The 19,338-nt window shown below is 34.7% G+C and overlaps 1 protein-coding gene across 7 annotated transcripts in view; it reads right to left on the bottom strand.

The window, feature by feature from the left end:
• SPAG16 (sperm associated antigen 16) overlaps positions 1 to 19,338 on the bottom strand; it is a 1,020,255-nt gene that overhangs the window by 452,232 nt on the left and 548,685 nt on the right. For all 7 annotated transcript variants that reach the window (XM_070618199.1, XM_070618198.1, XM_070618200.1 and 4 more), the window contains one exon: positions 17,457 to 17,600. In XM_070618199.1, coding sequence (XP_070474300.1) covers positions 17,457 to 17,600 — 144 coding nt within the window. The remainder of the gene's footprint in view (positions 1 to 17,456; positions 17,601 to 19,338) is intronic.

Genomic DNA, 19,338 nt, shown 5'->3' with positions numbered 1-19,338 from the left:
TGCTTGTAATTGGAAACTTGTACACAATGTAAAATCTGCAAAGCTTTCAAAGTAAACTCTCTGCTGGGAAAGTTGGTATTTTCTTATTTGCCTCATCCAAGTTAGGACAATTGTCAAAAATATCTTCACAAGCCTTAAAGCTGTCTTGTTTACTATGCTCAGTAAGATTTTAGATCAGGCTGAGATATCACTGCTTCCCAAATGTTTCAAAATAATGTTCTCGTTAATATTGAAAACAACTACAATAGGTCTTCTTGAGTTTTATGTCAATAAAAGACATCAAATACACGGAGAAAAATGAATTTACAGTCATAATAAAATAAAATTAAAATAATTCCTAATGAATAGGCATCAGATGATTTTTACTTAATGTCAAAAATGATGGATAGGGAAGAAATGTGAGCTATAGGCCTTGGCTCCTGCACATTTGTTTTTAGTCTGGAGGTGGTATTTAGTCTTCAAACCCTTCGGATGTTAGCACTTAAGGGACCTCATTCCTCAGAGCACAGTCCCTTTTGTTTTAAATCTAGATCCCCAAAGAATCAAATAAAAAGTTTCAATGTTAAATCAACAAGAGAGCAAGAACAAGGATTGACTCTTTAATTCACTGCAACCACTCTTCTGAAATCTTGTCTACGTCCACCAAACACTCTTTGTTGTCAAATGCAATAGACCTATTCATTCCATGTCTTATGCACCACCATTCATTCTATATCTTACTCACCACCATTCCATGCGCTGGTGGTGTTGACCTTGTCATTTAGCCCTCTATCAAGCATCTCCTCTCTCTGGCTTCCTCAGATCCATTCTGCCCTGGCTCATCTCCTGCTCCCTGCAACCTCCTTCATGGACTCTAATCTTAAGTCATCTCTTCTGCTCACTTCACACATTCTGCCTCATTCAATTCATATATTCCTATTCAAACCCCTCCTAAATGTACGACTCACATATAATTTGTCACTCGAATTGGAACAACTTTTAGAGTAAGAGTGGGTTGCTATTAATAGTTGTATAAAGATAACAGGAATAAACAGGGACTTTTCTGGGCAAACCTGAATGCATGGTCATCCCATCTGCATGAAATGATAGAATGCAAAAATGATTTCAATTCTCCTCTTCCCGTATCTGAGCCCTTGATCCTATAACTTCACAGTTTCCACCCTCTCTCACTCTGGGCTTTGGCCAATAGAATGAGAAGGAAACGATGTAGTGCCAGTTCAAGCTTAATCCTCAAAAGAACATGTACATATCTGTTGGTTTTCCTGCATAGTTAGGTTTGCTTGTCCTTGTATCTAGGCTCTCTGTGAGAACACACTCAGCCTAGCCTGTGGGAGCAAGGTGAGAAGCATGTAGGGGATGAGACAAGAGGAAGATTCTGAAGGCACTCCAGCTGACATCACCAGAAGCTTAGCCACCCAGCTGACTTGGCCTGAAAACAGAACTACCAAGGAACTCAGCTGAGAGAGAAGATCTGCCCAGATAAGCCCAATCTCTACTCCTGACCTACCAAATTAAGAGGTGAATAAATAGTTCTTGTATTAAGCTAAAAATATTTGAGGTGGTTTATCATGCAACATTACTGTGGCGGTAGATAACTCATATGCTAGCTCAAATCCCTCTCCTGAAACTCAGATTCACGTACTAAATATCTTTACCTGAATGTCCCACACACATTTCAACGCAATACACCCAAAAGAAAGTTATAAAATTTTCCACAAATGTATTCCTTTACTTACATTCCTTATTTCAGAAATCTGGTTTTTCAAGTTAAAAATCTGAGACCATATTAATTCTCAATCTTTCCCAATTCCAATAGGAGAGTTATTCTTATTGAGTCCATCTCTTATACGTCTTTATAAGTCATTGTTTTTTCTGTCACTACTCACTGGGCCTTGGCTGGACCTTCTCAATCAGGGCTCTTGCAAGAGAATTAAGCCTTAACATCCTAATGCACCCACTGAATGTAACACATTAACTTATCTCCTATATATCCAGAATTGGATAATTGAGAGTGTCACTCAAATAATTTTCTCTAGGGCTTAATTCCCTTGAGGAATCCAGATTGAAAAAGGTTGGTAAGTCTTGCACATTTTCACCTGGACTATTGCAGTAGTCTACCTGGTTGTTCTGCCTTAAGCTTTACCTTTTTCTAGTTAGTCCTTCATAAGTTATGATTTGCTTTAGTCTTTGTCATTGTTTTTCATCGGTGAATGAAACGTATTTAAGAAAAGTGTTTGATACTCTCTGACAAGGATGCTAAGAAAATTAAAACAATGGTATATTTACTATGTTATTAATACTTTTATATTGTTCACTATTTATCAGTAACAATAGTTATGTTTGAAAACCTGCTGCTGTCATCTCACTGTCTTTATAATGGCTATTATCACTCTATGATTGCCCATGCTGAGCATTTGATGTAGTCTCAGAAAGAGAGTTGAAAATGAGTGGAACAGCCATGCCATGAGCCAGTTTGCCCATATGGATACGGCTCTGGCGCACATTTACCTCAAAGCATGTTGTAGAATCAGAATGACAACTCTTGATCTGAAGATTTGATGTTGTCTTTCAAGGTGTTACACCCTCTCAACTAGAAGGCTTTTGTATATATTAAAATGCCTTTCTGAGGGGAGAGCTGTGAGCTTTACTAATATTTGTGAAGCAACAAAATTTTCTAAAAACTGCAGTAACTGGCCAAGCTTTCCTCTGTAATTTAATCAGGCCATCGATCGGCAAGGTTAGGTCACACAGGCTAATATTTCTTTACAGCTTAGATACAGCTGAATGATTTTTGGTTTAACTAGAGGCAAAATGTTAGTTGCTCATGACATTTAACAGTTCCTGGAGTCATTATTTTGACAGCATCTATTTGACCTAAAGACTTCCTGCCTACGGAAATAGTCCAAGGGCAAAATTTGCTTATATAAAAACTCAAGAATGAAAGTGACCCTAAAGGTCAATTTTAATCATCTATTAAAAACAAATATGGGCTTCTGAGTAAGATGATGACATAGGCCCAGGCTTCTAACTTCCCACACACAGAGTTTATAAGAATGACCAGGAAAAGATGAAAACAAGGGACAGCATGCTCTAAGCCTGAAAACTAGGAAACTTGCCATCAAATGCCCAAGATTTCAAGGAAAGTCTGCTGAGTATACCACGCACCAAATTGATTGGAAGAATGCATAAAGGTCTGGTTTGCAGTTTCCCTTTCGGAAAAAAACAGTAGCATTAAGAAGCACTCAGAAAAAGAGCCTGGAAAACCCCTTAGAGAACAGAGGGGAATTTATGGGACTAGTTGTCATAACAGATCATTGCAGCAAAGGGTGTGTTCCTGGAACAAGTGTCTAAATTATAAGCAGAATACCCAGTGGGAGCTCCCTCTGATTTGAATGGGTCACAAAACCTCAGAAGTAGTCCTTCCTTTTTGGTAAAGGACTAAGAGAAGCAGACAGCTCATGCAGCCTGAAGGCTTCTTTCTGAAAGGGGAATATAAAATAAGTAAGAAGTCAGCACACTTCGACAAGTTTCCAATTAAGTTATTTCTTCTTTATCTCATTTTTTCCCTTAAATCACGAGATCCTTGAAATGACATGAAAAGTCAGAAGAAGGAAACAATTTTAAGGAATCAAAGAAAACAGCTTTCTCTGAAATCTATTCACTGACAAAGAAAGGAGAAAAAAAATTAGAAAACTGCTGAATCATATTTCCACAATGTTCAAGACAACTTAGCATTAAACAATTTAGCATCTATGAAGTTAGAGAAAGTCGTAGTGAGGTAGGAAAAATTGGAAATGAGGATCAGGTAGTGGATTGGAGGATAGGGGCATTTGTAAAGAGGGGATACAGGATGATAAACCCCACTCAGGGAAGGAATTGGAAACTATAATTTCTGTATACATTGAATATGTATTTTGTTATGTTGAATGTATCAGTTCCGCATGTTCAAATGTTTTCAGCTAATTGGATAAGTACCATGTGAGGCCCACCCATCCAGAAGGCTGTGGGCACCTTCTTAGCTTGGTCAGATAAGGCAAGTGTCACAATTTCCTGAACATGTATCAAAGCTAGCTGAAGACTCAGGGGAGCTCAGGCTGGCTCAAGAATGTGCCTTCCAAGCTATCTCACTCTTGTATCCCAAGTTGGAAAAGAAAAAAAATGTGGATGGGAACTACCGTATTCTGTCAAGCCTGCCAAGTATGAATCCCTGAACTACATATATTATATATGTGGAAACTGCATATTAGCCTGCCACGCAATCAGTCAGACTGGAATCAAATCTTGATATCTGGTAAAAAGAGCAGGATTGCATACAATGACAGCTCTAAGGACGTGAAATAAGCTATTTTCGTATGGGTCTAATTAGAGCGCTTTGAGAGTGGGTCTCAATATTGGCAGTGGTAGGTGACAGACATGGGTGTGAACTTGGAACCTGGAGACAAAATAGTGCAGTGAAGGCTGCTTCTCAGTTTTCCAGGGGAATAATCTTAAACTGAGTTACATGTGGGGCTTAACTGTTGACAGACAATTAAAAGAACCATAACTACAGGTCTCTCCCATGTGGTAATGGAAAATGCAATTATTACATTAAAATCTGCAAGGGAGAAAAATCCAAACATAAATATTATTTTATAAATGTTAATTAGTAAGGCAAAAAATCAATTTTTTAACTTTGCCCCTAACTGAGAGAAGGGCAAAGAGACGAATTAGATGAGGTTTATAAAAACAGATGATAGACTTGGGAAATAACATGTATGTTTACAAGCAATGCCAAAAAGAGAAAACAAAAAGATGGATCCGAAAAATTAATTAGTAAAATAATATGAATAAAAATGCCTTGATTAGATTTAACAAAGATTAGATTTAACAGTTTTTACTCAAAATGAAAAAAATGTGGTTTTTTTCAGAATCATTGAATTAAGAAATACTATGGATCCATGTTTGAAGGGAATTCAATAATCACTAGGAGTGAACCAAAAAAAGAACTCAAGAATGGGGAATATTGGTATAAAAATACTAGCAGTAAATGATATCACTGACTAACCATAGAGTTGTTTAAACATCTGATGTCAAAATAAATCTCAACAATAAAGATAGATAATAAAAAAGAAGTTTAATTCAAACTTACACTTCATGTTGTACTTAATGGAAAGAAAAATAGCTATGTTCCTTCATTATATTCAGAATAAAATAAGTTGGTTAAATGGTGAAATTAAAAAAAAAATAAAACCATAAAACAGAAGAGTAAATGGTGAAATAAAAGCTTTTATGTAACTTTGGGCAAAGAAAGCATTATAAAGATGATTGATTGGTAGATAATACTACATAAACTTTTGGAAAGATTTAATATCAAACAATAACAACAACAAAAACTATAAGCAAAGACATTTATCAAACAAACAAACCACTCCATTAGTGAACATTTATTTGAAAAGTAAGTTTGGGAGAACTCTATATATTACATAATATAAAATGATTATATTTAACAAATAAAGGATTATTATAAATAAATAGAAGTTTTAAAAAATAGAAAAAGTGTTAACCTATTCCCAAAAGAAGACATGCAAATAGCTAATATACAAAAAGAGATGAGTTTCATGAATAATTGCAGGTTTTGGTGGGTTTTTATGATGAGGGAGATTGGCCCTGAGCTAACACCTATCATCAAGCTTCTTCTTTTTGCTTGAGGAAGGTTGTCCCTGAGCTAACATCTGTGCCAATCCTCCTCTGTTTTTTGTATGTGGGATGCCACCACAGCATGGATTCGTGAGCAGTGCGTAGGCCCATGCCCAGGATGCCAAACTGCAAACCCTGGGCTACAGAAGCAGAGCACATGAACTTAACCACTATAGCACCAGGACAGCCCCAATAATTGCAGTTTCAAACATCAATGGCATACTCATTAGACATCCAAGATCTTGGGAAAAAATATTAAAATTCAGGATTGAAAATAATGGCCATTCATATACCATGGAAGTAAGTATAAAATAGTACAAACTTAAAATAGAACATTACATATACATATATATATTACTGCAGAGACTAAACGGGGTTTCTGTTTGGATGGGGATAGTATACAAAAATTATTTCATTGTGTCCTACATCCAGAATGATGTTCAAAATATTAATCAATTTAAAATTATAAAATACACAGTACTTGTTTTATTAAAATATTTAAAAAATAGAAATGATGGACTTTCATAAGAAGGATATATATTAAACCCTTTAAAATTTCACAAGTGACTTTCTTTATCCCCCTACAACACCATCAGTCAGGGTTTTGCTAAATGCCATTTGTAGATAAACGTTTGAGTGGTTTTTAAAATAGAGCTTTATTGAGATATAATTCATAAACATCATAAAATTCACCCATTTAATACGTAAATTCAATGGTATTAAGTATATTCCTTGAGTTGTGCAGCCATCACCACTATCTCATTTCAGCACACTTTCATCACACCCAACAAGAACTTATATTCACTAGTTACTCCCCATTTTCTGCTCTTTCTAGTCCCTAGTAACCACTTAACATGTTTTCAACATTAATTCATATTGCAGCATTTATCAGTAGTTCATTCCTTTTTACTGCTGAAAAAAATACTCCATTGTATGGATATACCACATTTTATTTTTCTGTTCATTAGTTGACGGACATTTGGATTATTTTCACTTTTTGGCTATCACAAATAATACTGCTATAGACATTTGTATACAGATTTTTGTGTGGATATATGCATTTAATTTTCTTGGATGTAAACCTATGAGTAGAATTGCTGGGTTATACGGTAACTCTGTATTAAACGTTTTGAGGAAGTGTCAACCTACTTTTCCAAAGTGGCTGTAGTATTGTACAATCCAGTTAAGCCCAGTGAGACTTCTGACTTCTGACCTTCAGAGCTATAAGATAATGAATTTTTGCTGTTTTAAGCCAATGTTTGTAGTAATTTGTTCCATTAGTATTAAAAAACTAAGATAAAATCCAAAATGTATAAAGCAAAAAGTAACAGAATTAATTTAATAATTCAACAATAATATTTGGGGACACCCATATCCCATTTTTAATAATGGATAAAATAACAAGGCAGAAGAGCAATAAAGAAATATAAGACCTAACACCATAAACCAACTAGACCTAACAGAACATCTATAGAAGATCCCACCCAACAATAGCAAAATATATTCACATGTTCATCAAACATTCATCAGGATAGTATGTCAGTGTGTAAAAAAAGCCTCAGCAAATTTAAAAGAATTAAATCATACAAAGTATGTTCTTTAACTACAATTAAAATAAAAAGCAGTGACAGAAATTTGGGAAATTCACAAATTTGTGGAAATCAAACAGCACATTCCTAAGTAGCCAATGGGTCAAAGAAGAAATTTTATAAGGAAAATCAGAAAATACTTTGATATGAATGAATAGAAGCAAAGCAAACCAAAACTTACGGAATGCTTCTATAGCATTCCTTAGACGAAATTCCTAGCTGTAAATGGTACATTAAACAAGAATAAAGATCTCAAATGCTAACCTAACTTTCTATGTTATGAAAGTAGAAAAGGAGAAAACTAAATCCAAAGCAAGCAGAAGAAAAGAAATAGTAAATATTAGAGTAGAAATAAATAAAATAGATAATTAAAAAATATAGAAAATCAATAATAAAAATTGGTTCTTTGAAAAAAGCAACAAAATTGACAAATCTTTAGCTAGATTGATCAACATATAAAGAAAGAAGATTCAAAATTTTAAAATCAAGAATGTCAGAGGGACATGACTACCAAATTTATAGAATTAAAAAGGATTATAAAGGAAACTATGAATAACATGGCAATAAATATGGCAACAAATTAGATAACCTAAATGAAATGGACAAATTCTTCAAATTGAATTAGTAATCAAAACCTTTCAACAATGAAAAACCCAGGACCAGATGGTTTCACTGGAGAGTTTTGCCAAATCTTTAAAGAAGAATTAACACCACTAATCCTTCACAAATTCTTCTGAAACATGCAAGTAGAGGGAATACTTCCCAACTCATTCTGTGAGGCCAGTATTGTCCTGATTCCAAAACCAAAGACATCACAAGAAAATTACAGACATACATCTCTTATGAATATACACTCAAACATCCTCAACAAAATAATAGCAAAGTTAATTGAGCAACATATTAAAAGGGTTATATACCATGACCAACTAGCATTTATTCCAAAAATGCAAAGTTGGTTCAACATATAAAAATCAATCGATGTAAAACATGATATGAATAGAATAAAGAATGAAAACTACATGAGCATCTTAACACTTACACCAAAAGCATTTAATAAAATCCAATACCCTCTCATGATAAACACACTCAACAAATTGACAATAGAAGGGAACTTCCTCAACCCAAGAAAGGCATCTACAGTAAACTCACAACTGAGATCATACGAATGGTGAAAGATGGAACACTTTCCCTCTGCGATCAGAAAATAAGACAAGGACATCTGCTCTTGCCACACCTATTCAACACCATACTAGAGGTTTTACCAACAATTAGATAAGAAAAAGAAATAAAAGTCATCCATATTGAGAAAAAAAAGGAAAAAGAAAATTATCTTTGCAGAGAACATGATCTCGTATATACAAAATTATAAGAAATCTACTAAAAATATTCAAATTAATAAATGAGGGTGTATATTCATACAAGATCAATACACAAAAATCACCTATATTTCTATACCCTAGAATTGAATCATCTGAAAAGTAGCACCAAAAAGAATAGAATGGTTAGGAAGTAATTTAACAATAGTAGTGCAAGACTTTTGTATTAGTTTTCTTTTTGCTGCTGTAACAAATTACCACAAACTTAATGGCATTAAATAACACAAATTTATTATTTTCCAATTCTAGAGTCCAGAACTTGGAAATCAGTTTCACTTGGCTGAAGTCAAGATGTCAAAAGAGCTGGTTCCTTCTGGTGTCTCAAGGGGAGAGTCCCTTTCTCACATCACATCACTCTTACCCTGAGCCTTTAGCCTTCCTCTTCCAAGCTTAAAGATTTAGGATTACATTGGGCCCACCCAGATAATCCAGGATAATCTCTTTATCTTAAATCTCCTTATCTTAAGCTGATTAGAAATCTTAATTCCATCTATGATTTTAATTCCACCTTGTTATGTAACATAACATATTCACAGGCTCTGTACATTGTCCTGCTTCTTTTCATGTTTTCTATTTTTTGTCATTGTCAAAATCCTGATATTTTAAACAATATGATGTGGAAACTCTGGAAATCAAATTTCCTCCTCCTCAGGGTTTATTGTTGCTGCTGTTTATTTTTGTTGTTTGTCTGTTTTAGTGACTTTTCTGAAGTAATTTGATAAAGTCTACATGCTTTGTTGTGTGTGGTCACAGATGTCTGCTTGTTTAGCTTAGTGGTTAACTAATGATTGGACAGGTAATGATTAAATGCCTTGAAGCAATAAGCCATCCAGTCTTTGGCTAGTGGCTCTGCCTGCATGTTGGGGCGCATTGTCAACACTCTGAAAGTTTAAAACTCTGCCTTAGCCTTAACTTCCTGCTTGCACAAGTTCTTAAGGTCAGCCAGAGGTCAGTAATTAGGCCCTTTCACAAGTCTTTCCTGGGCATGCAAAAAACCCCCCAAATGTACACGCTCTTTGATATTCCTTGGAATATGACAGTGTTTCCAAGACTCCTACAAACATTTATTTCTCCAGCCTTTTTGTTTAAAAAGTTGGTCAACCTCTTGTTTCCCTGTTATGGTGGCCCAGGCAGCTGCAATATTAAACACTTACTGCTAATTGTTTGCTATAAATGCCCTGGCAAATCATTCATACAGAGTAAGCCCTGACCCAGGTCAAATAAAAAAAAGCCCAGAAAATGGGAATTTCCAGGGGGCTTCCAAAAAGTTCAAATAGTGATATTTCTCCAAGAATGGGCCCCTGTGGGGATCTCCAAACTTGTTTTCTGCCTCTACTACTGATACTAGTTTTCACAACTACCATGATTGTGAGGCAGTTGGTTTTCAAGGCTACTGCAGAGTTGGGGAGAAAGGGATGGAAATGGGGTAAGATAAAATGTGAAAAATCTCACTGTTCTTACTCAGATTCAGCAATTTTTCTTGAATAAATGCTCCTTGGATTAACGCAGCCCTTGGTTAAGTTCTAGAGTTCTGAAAAAGTTGACTTTGACCATTTTTGCCAGTGTTCTCTCTGCTTTTATGAAGGAGTAGATTTTTTAATATTCTTATTCTGCCAATCTGGAAGTGCTTCTCCTTAGGATTGGGTTTTGACTGAAATTTATTCTCATTGTAGTATTATTCAGAGATTTTTTAATTTAGGGGTTTTATGTCAAATGAAGGACTAATATTAGGTTTTGGGTTCCTTCGATAAAGTGATCTCAGTAGTAACAAGTGGTGCATGTGATTGTGTATGTATGCGTATGTTTGTGAGTATATCCCTATAATCACATGATATTGCTAGGATTATGACACAAAGTGGCCACATTCTTGGTCTAGCATCTTTAATTCTGTTCATTTTAATTAAATAAATATTTATTGATTTCCTATAATGTTTCAATTGATATGCTGTATCTCAGAGATACAAAGATGAATAAGATACAGACTCCGTCCGTGTTGAGCCAATAGTATTCCTCAGATTTTTTTTCCTGCTAAAAATAAGGAGAGAGGCCAATAGACCTGGAGCCATACTGGTTTCAGAGAAAACAAGATCTAGGCTAGAATCTGCCAAACAATACCAACAATGTTACTGTTACCATATGGTCACTCTGAGCCTAGGACTGCTAAATGTTTTACATAGATTTTCTCACTCAACCTTCATGAAAACCTTATGAAGTAGGTTATCCCCATTTTCAAATGAGCAACTGAGGCTGTCAGAGATTGAATAAAATGCCATTGCTGGTTCTTTGTCACACCCACACTTGAAAACAAGTCTGACTTTAGAAGGCGCTTCTTATGTAGAACCAGATCCTGCCACTTGCCCAAAGACTGTCGTTGGGCAGTCTCCCCAAGTTTTCACTGAGAAGAGACTATGGGAAATATTTATTTTCCCAACACATTTCTCTAAGATCATCATATATTATTTTAGAATTAGACCAAAAAAATACCTATGCTGTTACTCTCAAGACTTGGCCCCTTCACATAAAGGTGGCAAACTATATTAAGAACAGAAGTGTAACGTACACCTCTTCAAAGAATATAAAGTAGAAGACTATTATTGAACAGGTCTATCTAAAATTATCTTGGTAAAAATGCACTGAGGTTTCCAGATTATGAGAGCATCTCCTTCTGAAGCTCAGGAAGAAGCAAGATGTCACAATCTTAGGGAAATGGTGCATCGATCTCTTCATTATATTTTGAAGTTGAACTCTTGGTTTTATGCTTATAGCAAATAAAAAGGTTATCCATGCTTCTGGTTTTTTTAAATAACTAAATGATACACTTGTAAAGGAGCTTTCATACTATGGTTTTAGGTCCTATATAAATACGTGAATAGGTAGCTTGTACAGGGAAGAGAGTATGGGGGATTTTGTAGGGGCCAATTTATTCAGAATTCTTAAATCAGCTTATAAGAGTTGAAGTTATGTTTAACAGGATGCTGTCAGCTCTATTTCTGCCTCAGGCAGTGACCTCAGGAAAAAAATGCAGCACTATGAAATTGCTTAAACCACTAATCCCAACTACTTTCATTTTACAGAGATATTTGGGAAAATACATGCTGTTTCACATAATAAGCTGTGGTCAGACAAAAGAAAATGCAGTCCCAAGCATCAGAGAGCTGGACACGTGTTTACTTTCAAACCTATGCTACTGTCATTGAGCAGTTCCCTGGTATAGGTAAAGACCAAATAATATATTATTAAGGGATGTAGTATGTGTTTTATTGATCTATTAATATTAATCTGGAGATTGATATGCAAAACTGTGTTCCAGTTGCCCAAAGCTAGTCTAAACGGACCAGCAAATGTAAAACATCCCGGTGGATATAAGAGGTCAAACACTGCATGCCTTATAGGCCTCAAAAAAACAAACCGAAAAAGACTATTTTAAAGAGTAATTGGCATTGTACATTTCGCTCTTTCCATTGTGCAAAGGCAGCGCCAATGCACATCCTCTGCAGTCTCCACTCATTGTTTTCAGCTACTGATGAATCAGCTTCAACAGCTAGATCATCAGTCTACCCAGTAATGCAAAGGATGCTCTCTACTTACCAATGTATAATCACCATCTAGAGGTAAATATGCAATAATAGCCAGTTCTACAGTGACTAGAGTTACCCATACCATCCCTACGAAGTGTCTTGATGTGTAAATCCTACTAAGGAACTTCAAAACTTGGATACAAAGAAAACCAATTCTACTGTGAACTAAAGATGACAATGATAAGTTGTGTGTATAATGTTGTTTTGAAACAACACAGCCTTGGGGAGACTGACGATTTTGTAGTAAGAGTTTTTAAACGCCTTCAGTTTGTATTGTCTGTATAATATGTGTATAATGTTTATAGTTAAAAGTTTTTCATATACATTTTCTTTTTTGAGTTATAAATGTTAGAAAATGTCAGTGTTGAAAATGTCTTAGTAAAAAGTAATCATTATCATTAAGGAAAAGAAAAAAATGTGGCTACATTTATTGAGAATAAATACTAGCTGGAGAAGTAACAAGGCTTACATAGATCTGTGAGATCTTCAACATCGGGCCTTGCGCCTACAGCAATTTTAGGTATTTTTGCCTGTTTGGTTTTATGCTCCCCACTTTGCCCTATTCCCTGTAAGCACCCATTCCTTTTTGACCCGTCTAACTCCATGGCAGCCAGATTCTACAGTCATCTGCCAGATCTTCTTAGTTCCCAGCTGTTCCAAAAATCCATTCTCCACGTCAATTCCAAAGCATGGGGCTTAACAATATTTGCAAACGTATATGTCTTAAGCATAGATGCTAGATTTTTATCCAGTCACTTTAAAGTAACTTTCAATATCCATCTATTAATATAATTTATAATATGATGTTCTCATATTTGCCTCACTTATGTATTCCACATTTTTCAAGCACAAATCTTACTTGGTCATTGTACATCGCTTTCTTTAAGCATACAACTGAATTCCATTTTCTACATTCTCTTTCAAAGTTTGCGTCTATTATTATGAAATGGACTATAGTTGTGGTGAGGGTACTACATTTGTTCAGCTTAAGATTATGTTTATGGTATATTTGTAAAACCAGTAGTAAAATTTCTTTTTTATTTTCCTTATCCTCAGGAAATTCAATGAACCTAAAAATTAACTGATTTATTTCTCTTTTTTTAAAAACAAAGTTTTTAAAACTCAGTCATAAAACTGCTCAAGATCAAAATTCAAGGTAGAACTCCAATAAATCAGTTTTTTGCACTCTTATTAATCCATTCTGGGTTTCTGTTCCATCTTGATTCTGTATTAGTAATGTTTACATTCATAGAAATCTATTATTTTATCAAAAATTCCAAACATACACATCTTTTAGTCTCTGTTTATGAGGGTTTAACTCCTTGAAAATTACTAAGATTTGTATTCCTGTTTCCTCACTTTTATTTTTCCAGGAAGTTTTTGAGATATATATTTATTTTATTATAGTTCCTTGTTTTACTATTTTTTCTTGAAAAAAAAACTTCTGGATTAAAATATATGTTTACTCTTTTTATCCTAATTTATTAATTTCTGCTTTTCATTTATTAATTTTTGCTTTTCTATATTTTCTCCACCAGCTGTACTTTTTAATTCATAATTGATTTATTTGCTTTTTGTTTGATAATAAAACATTTAAAGTTATGAATTTTACTCTGTATATAGCTTTGGTTATGCCTCATAGGTTTGATAAGTATTGTGGTTGTGACAGTTTAAGTAATAACAGTTTATAGTTCCTCTTTGACTCAATATTCATTTATTTACTTTTTAATAATTCAGATTTTAGTATGTTTTGGTTATTGATTTATTATCATTTTCTTTTATTATTGAATTTTGCTCACAAATAATGGTTTGTATAATCGCTATTCTGAAGAATTCATTTATGCTAAATTTTTGTTGTAAGATCTGTACATTTAAAAAAATACAAGAATAAACGATTTCAAAGAATCTATATTCTCTCTTCATAAAGTACAAAGTTCAATATATACTGTTAAATACACTTACTATTTTATTAATTCCTGTAATTCCATTGTGACTTTGTTTACTTGACAGATTAAACACTGAGATACTTTGAAGTCTTTGATTCTGATGACTATGGTTTTGTCAGAATCTTCTTGTATTTATAAAATCTTTTGTTTTCTATATTTCAACATCATACTGCCTGAATCCTCAAGTGATAGTTATCCTCTCAGTTTACTTTTTACCTGTCAATCCTCCTTTGCCTAGTTTTAATATTATTATGCCTGTTGTGTTTGTTTTTATATTTTGAAGATGTCTGGTATGGCAACAGAAGTAGGACAGTGGAAGCTGATTTGGGTCATGCAGGATGCACGACTGTCATATGTGGCCAGTGATGACAAAATGGAGTAACATATGTCAAGGTTTCTAAAATGGAGCTGGGAGGCCATTGAGGAAATGGGGCTATGCATGCACACCACGTCTCTGGTCAGATGAAATGGAACTTTTCAACTGTGCTTCACTGCTGTCATCTTGAGCTTCTTTCAAGAAATATGCTTACTCCCATAGATATGAACTTTTTGCCTTAGAGATGGCCTTAGCAACCAATCACACATAGCCAAGAAGTAACAGTTGCTGCTAGCACCAATTAGAAATTTTGCAAAACACCCATGTAACTTATCTCTTTTTGCCTTTATAAACCTTTGCCTCCTTTGTCTTCTTCAGAGAAGGAAGATTTTTGGGTTTCTGCCTGAATCTGTGTCTCCCAACTTGCAATTCTAATTTCCCAAATAAATATCTGCTGTTTACATTCAGTGATTTTTTCTCAGTGGACAAGTATCAAGTAGGATTGATCCCCAAAAGGAATCTGGGTTATGTCATTGTGGCAGAAGAGACAGTGGCTTGAATGTCATAGCAATCAGGAATATATGCAACCAGAAGTTACAGAAAATACTCAACTAGGAACAACTAAATATAAAATAAAGAAAATGTATGAGTTTATTTTTCTATGCCAAGAGCATTGGAATAAGGCAGGTGTCAGTGTATCGTGTGTCCACTCTGGACCTCTTCTTAGCGAGCGGAATCAAGCTGATCACAAAGTTGGTCTCTGATAAAGACTATGATTGCATTCATTAACCAAACATGCAACTACATATTAAATTATCATATTTGAATCAAATTCATTTTATGTTTGATTTTTTTAATTATAGATGGGTATATAGAGAGATAAGAAAAATATTATCTTCAGCAATAAACTATTTTTTTTGGTGGCCCAGCTACCTAAGCCAAAATAAAAATCAATTGTTACAAATTTAAATTTCAGAAAGCATGAATTTCAACAACTTTTAAGACATAAACATTATATATGTATATATATTATATGTATATAATCTTCAGTGTTGATTTAGCATTATAAACATTAAGCATTATAAAATGTTTGAAATCTGAAATATAAACTCTTTCGGAATTGATCTCTATCCCCAATAAAAAAAAGGGTTTTGGTGTTGCTTCTAATAATCATTTATTATTTTTCATCAATTCTACCAAAAGGACATTTGCTATTCAGTATCTCTCACTTAAAAACACTTATGGTTAAATGTATTTTCTCCCATTAGTTTTATTCCATGCAGTAGAAAAAAGCAAACCTTGTAGCTGCATTTTACTACAAGTCTGCCAAAGAAAGTACTGAATGTAAATTCAGATTATGAGTGAATAATGATGTATTTCACCTCATTTTAATTTCAGTAATTGAGTGGGAAAACAAGAAGATCTATTAAAAGGACCCTGTGCTGGTCAAGCACTAATGAGAAAATCTCTGAGTCACCGGCTGTCATGGTAACAGGGCGTTATGGAAATGTGGTTAGTATGCCCAACAGCTACACAAGTGATAGACTAGACTTCTAATTGTGTTGTCTCTGCAAGATGAGCTTTATGTTCCTAAGAGGTGAGAGATGGTGCGGCTCTGTTTATCCGCATACCAGATACGGTGGAGCGCACTGCATCTTCAAAAATTAAGTTCAAACATCTAGTACTAAAGATGAATTATACTTTGAGAAGATTTTCAAAAATTAAAGGAAATCTAGTTCATTCTTGTCATTAACTTATAAATTTCTGAACAATTTATTTGATTTTTATTTCAATCTAACTTCATGGACATTCATACCAATGATAAGACAAAGATGGTTAAAAAAAAAGTTTTATGAAAATAAATCAATAGAGTCCTCCTAAGAACAAAATTTCCCAATGGAATTGTTTAGAAATTGCGCTAAGAACTCTGAGTCTCCGGGAGTAATTAGAACAGGAGTGTTAGAAAGAGCCACATGCAAGACTGTTTACAGATGTTAAGTATAATGATGAACAAGGGAAGACAATTGGATAGGGGGTAGGAGTGGACCACAAGCAACTGTGGGCCAAGCTTTCTGCCACCAGAAATAATGTATCTGTATGTTTAACAATATCTTTCCTTCTATGCCCTTGGCCTTTAGGGTACAGAAATTCAGTGAATTCTGAAAATGGCAAGGCTCAATGCTTTCAGTTCTGCTTTGTTCTCTTTAATATCTTGAGTGTCACTGAATTTTTAAAGAAATTGATCACTGCCTTCCGATCCTTTTTGGTAGATAACTTAATTCTAAAAGGAAAACCTGCAAGCTTAACGAGGCAAGGTAAACACCGGCATGCATTATTGACTAGCAATCCGTGTGCCTTGTCAGACTTGTGAGTACAAGGAGCATTAATAATGCTTGTCTTGGGAAGCTTATTATTCTTGTTAAATGCATCAGCACGTGGACTAAGTTTTACGTGTACGAAATATCAAAAGCAGTCAATCTAAAGTCGATATAATGAAAGCCAAAGGAGCATTTATCTACATATTTCAAAATTCAGTGGAGGGTGTGGGGTTGCAGAGAGAAAAGTGTCATTAAAGCCAGCAAAGTACAAAGTTTCATTTATACAAGGTAAGCCCCAGAGATCTACTGCACACCATAGAGCCTATAGTTAACAATACTGTATTATATGCTTAAAATTTTGCTAAGAAGGTAGATCTTATAAGTGTTTTTCTCATCATCATAATAATAAATAAAGTGGGTGGGCAGAAATTTTTAGAGATGATAGATGTTTACAGTGTAGATTGTGGTGACGGTTTCAAAGATGTATACTTATCTCCAAACCTATAGAGTTGTATACATTAAACATGTACTGTTGTTTGTATGTTATTCATACTTCAGTAAAGTGGTTTAAAAAAAATAATCCAACAGAGTGAAGAAAGAGTAAACAAATGCATTCCTGGAGAGATGAGGCTGGTTCAGGGAGCTGTGCGTACTGACCTGGGATGGAAGCAGCAGTTGGAAAGCCAGTCGGTGTGGCCAAATCCTGTGAGAAGCACGTTGCCTTTGGGGAGCCCCACCACCTTCCAGAGGCGATCCTCCCCACAGGAGACTAAGATGTCTCTGCGGGGGTGCACAATGATGCTGTACAGAGAGAGAGAAGAAAAGAGAGTCATGGAAAGATAACAGTGAAAGGTTTCACATTGTGAATAAATGAAATGGCAGTGATCATCCTCTTTCAGCAAGGCAGAACAGCTCATAGAGTGCTGGCTCAGAAGGCAGAAGAGCTGGTTCCACGTCCTGGCTATACTCTAATGCTTATGGCTTTCTGATCTCCATCAATCTAGTTAACTTCACTGGATCTCAAATTCCTCATTTGCAAAATGAGATGGTTGGTTTAGGTGAATGCTTATGTCTAATTTTGGTCTGAAAACAATAATTCTGGTTTTTCTTCCAGGGAGGAAATTTATGCCAATGATAATTTGGTGTTAGGATGTTTGGACCAGTAACCATGCTTATCATAGAAAATCAAAATGCTTTTCAGACTATAGTATATCTTAAATCAGGCATTATCCAGGAAAAGATCATGAATCATAACCATATTATCATAATTCTATAATAAATACTATAAATGAAACATTAACTCCATGGCCCACTATCTACACAAAGCAGAGGAGCTCAAATTCTGTGCTAATATGCCACTTAACTTTGCTTCAGTCAATGCACAGTACACAAATTACGGTAATGAATTCAGGATGCAAAAGGCAATTCCCATTCTGTAAAGGCATAGAGGGAAATGAGAGAAAAGTATGTAAAATTAATGATTAACACATTAAGCAGTATTATTTGAACCGGGCTATGATCATTGTGGCTATTTAAATATGGAGTTAAACCATCCTAAAATCAAAAGTTTACAAGGTTAATGCCTGATATTTTATCTATGGCAATGCTTTAATCTTATTTTACATAGAGTTTCATCTATGCCTGATAATGTAACAGGAACAATGTGCCCAACGTTAAGCATCTATTAAAACACCAGCCTAAATATTAGCAACAAATTATTCAGTTTCAACATAGCCATCTCAAAACAAAGACAGAATGCATTTACTTGCCTATGTAGCGAAATGAAACAAAAATAATTTTTAAAAATACGCATTCATTTCTCCCACAGTCTATTCTATGAATGACCTTGTTACTTTCTTCTGCAATATAGATTTTAGGAAATCAGTTTCCCAAAGAAATCATGGTCTCAGTTCATATCCACATGGCTAACTCCAGGGCTTACATGAGAGCATATCTTTTCTCGTTATGGATCCCTTCCAGTAATACCATTAAACTTAAAATTTGGAGCTGCAAAATCATGTCCTTCCATTAGATGTATACAGTTTTGGAAATGTGCTGAGGTAATCAATGTTGGAAACATTCAACTCACAGGCACGTAAACACTATGAGCAGGGCCTTCTTCCTAGTGAAGCACTGTTTCATTTTTCTCCAGCCTTTTGCTGCTCAAAATAAACACAGTAGAAGGGAAATTATTCATTTTGCAATTCATCATAATGTTGGTTTGTGACTTTCAGAAGGCCAATTCAGGAAAGGAATTTATTACAGCTCAAACTGCGTAGAGGATACATTTATAGAACTTAATTAGAAGAAAAATATGACGAGAGGTAAAAAATGTCAGATTGAAATGAATTCTATATTCAAATACACATAAGAAGGCAAACCAAATCCTTGAAGCTGCTGAGTATGATGTATGTTGGCTCACAGCTTTCCTGGCAGACACATGCACACTGGACTAGATGATAAATTACCTTCTTTAAGTGACGATAACTAAAATCATTGCTGTCTTTACGAACTTTGAAAGATAAGTTTCCAAAATGAC

The sequence above is a fragment of the Equus przewalskii genome, chromosome 5, assembly GCF_037783145.1.
Source record: "Equus przewalskii isolate Varuska chromosome 5, EquPr2, whole genome shotgun sequence".
NCBI lineage: Eukaryota > Metazoa > Chordata > Mammalia > Perissodactyla > Equidae > Equus > Equus przewalskii.
The sequence above is the reverse complement of the archived record's forward strand: the minus strand, read 5'-3'. Positions and strand labels throughout refer to the sequence as shown.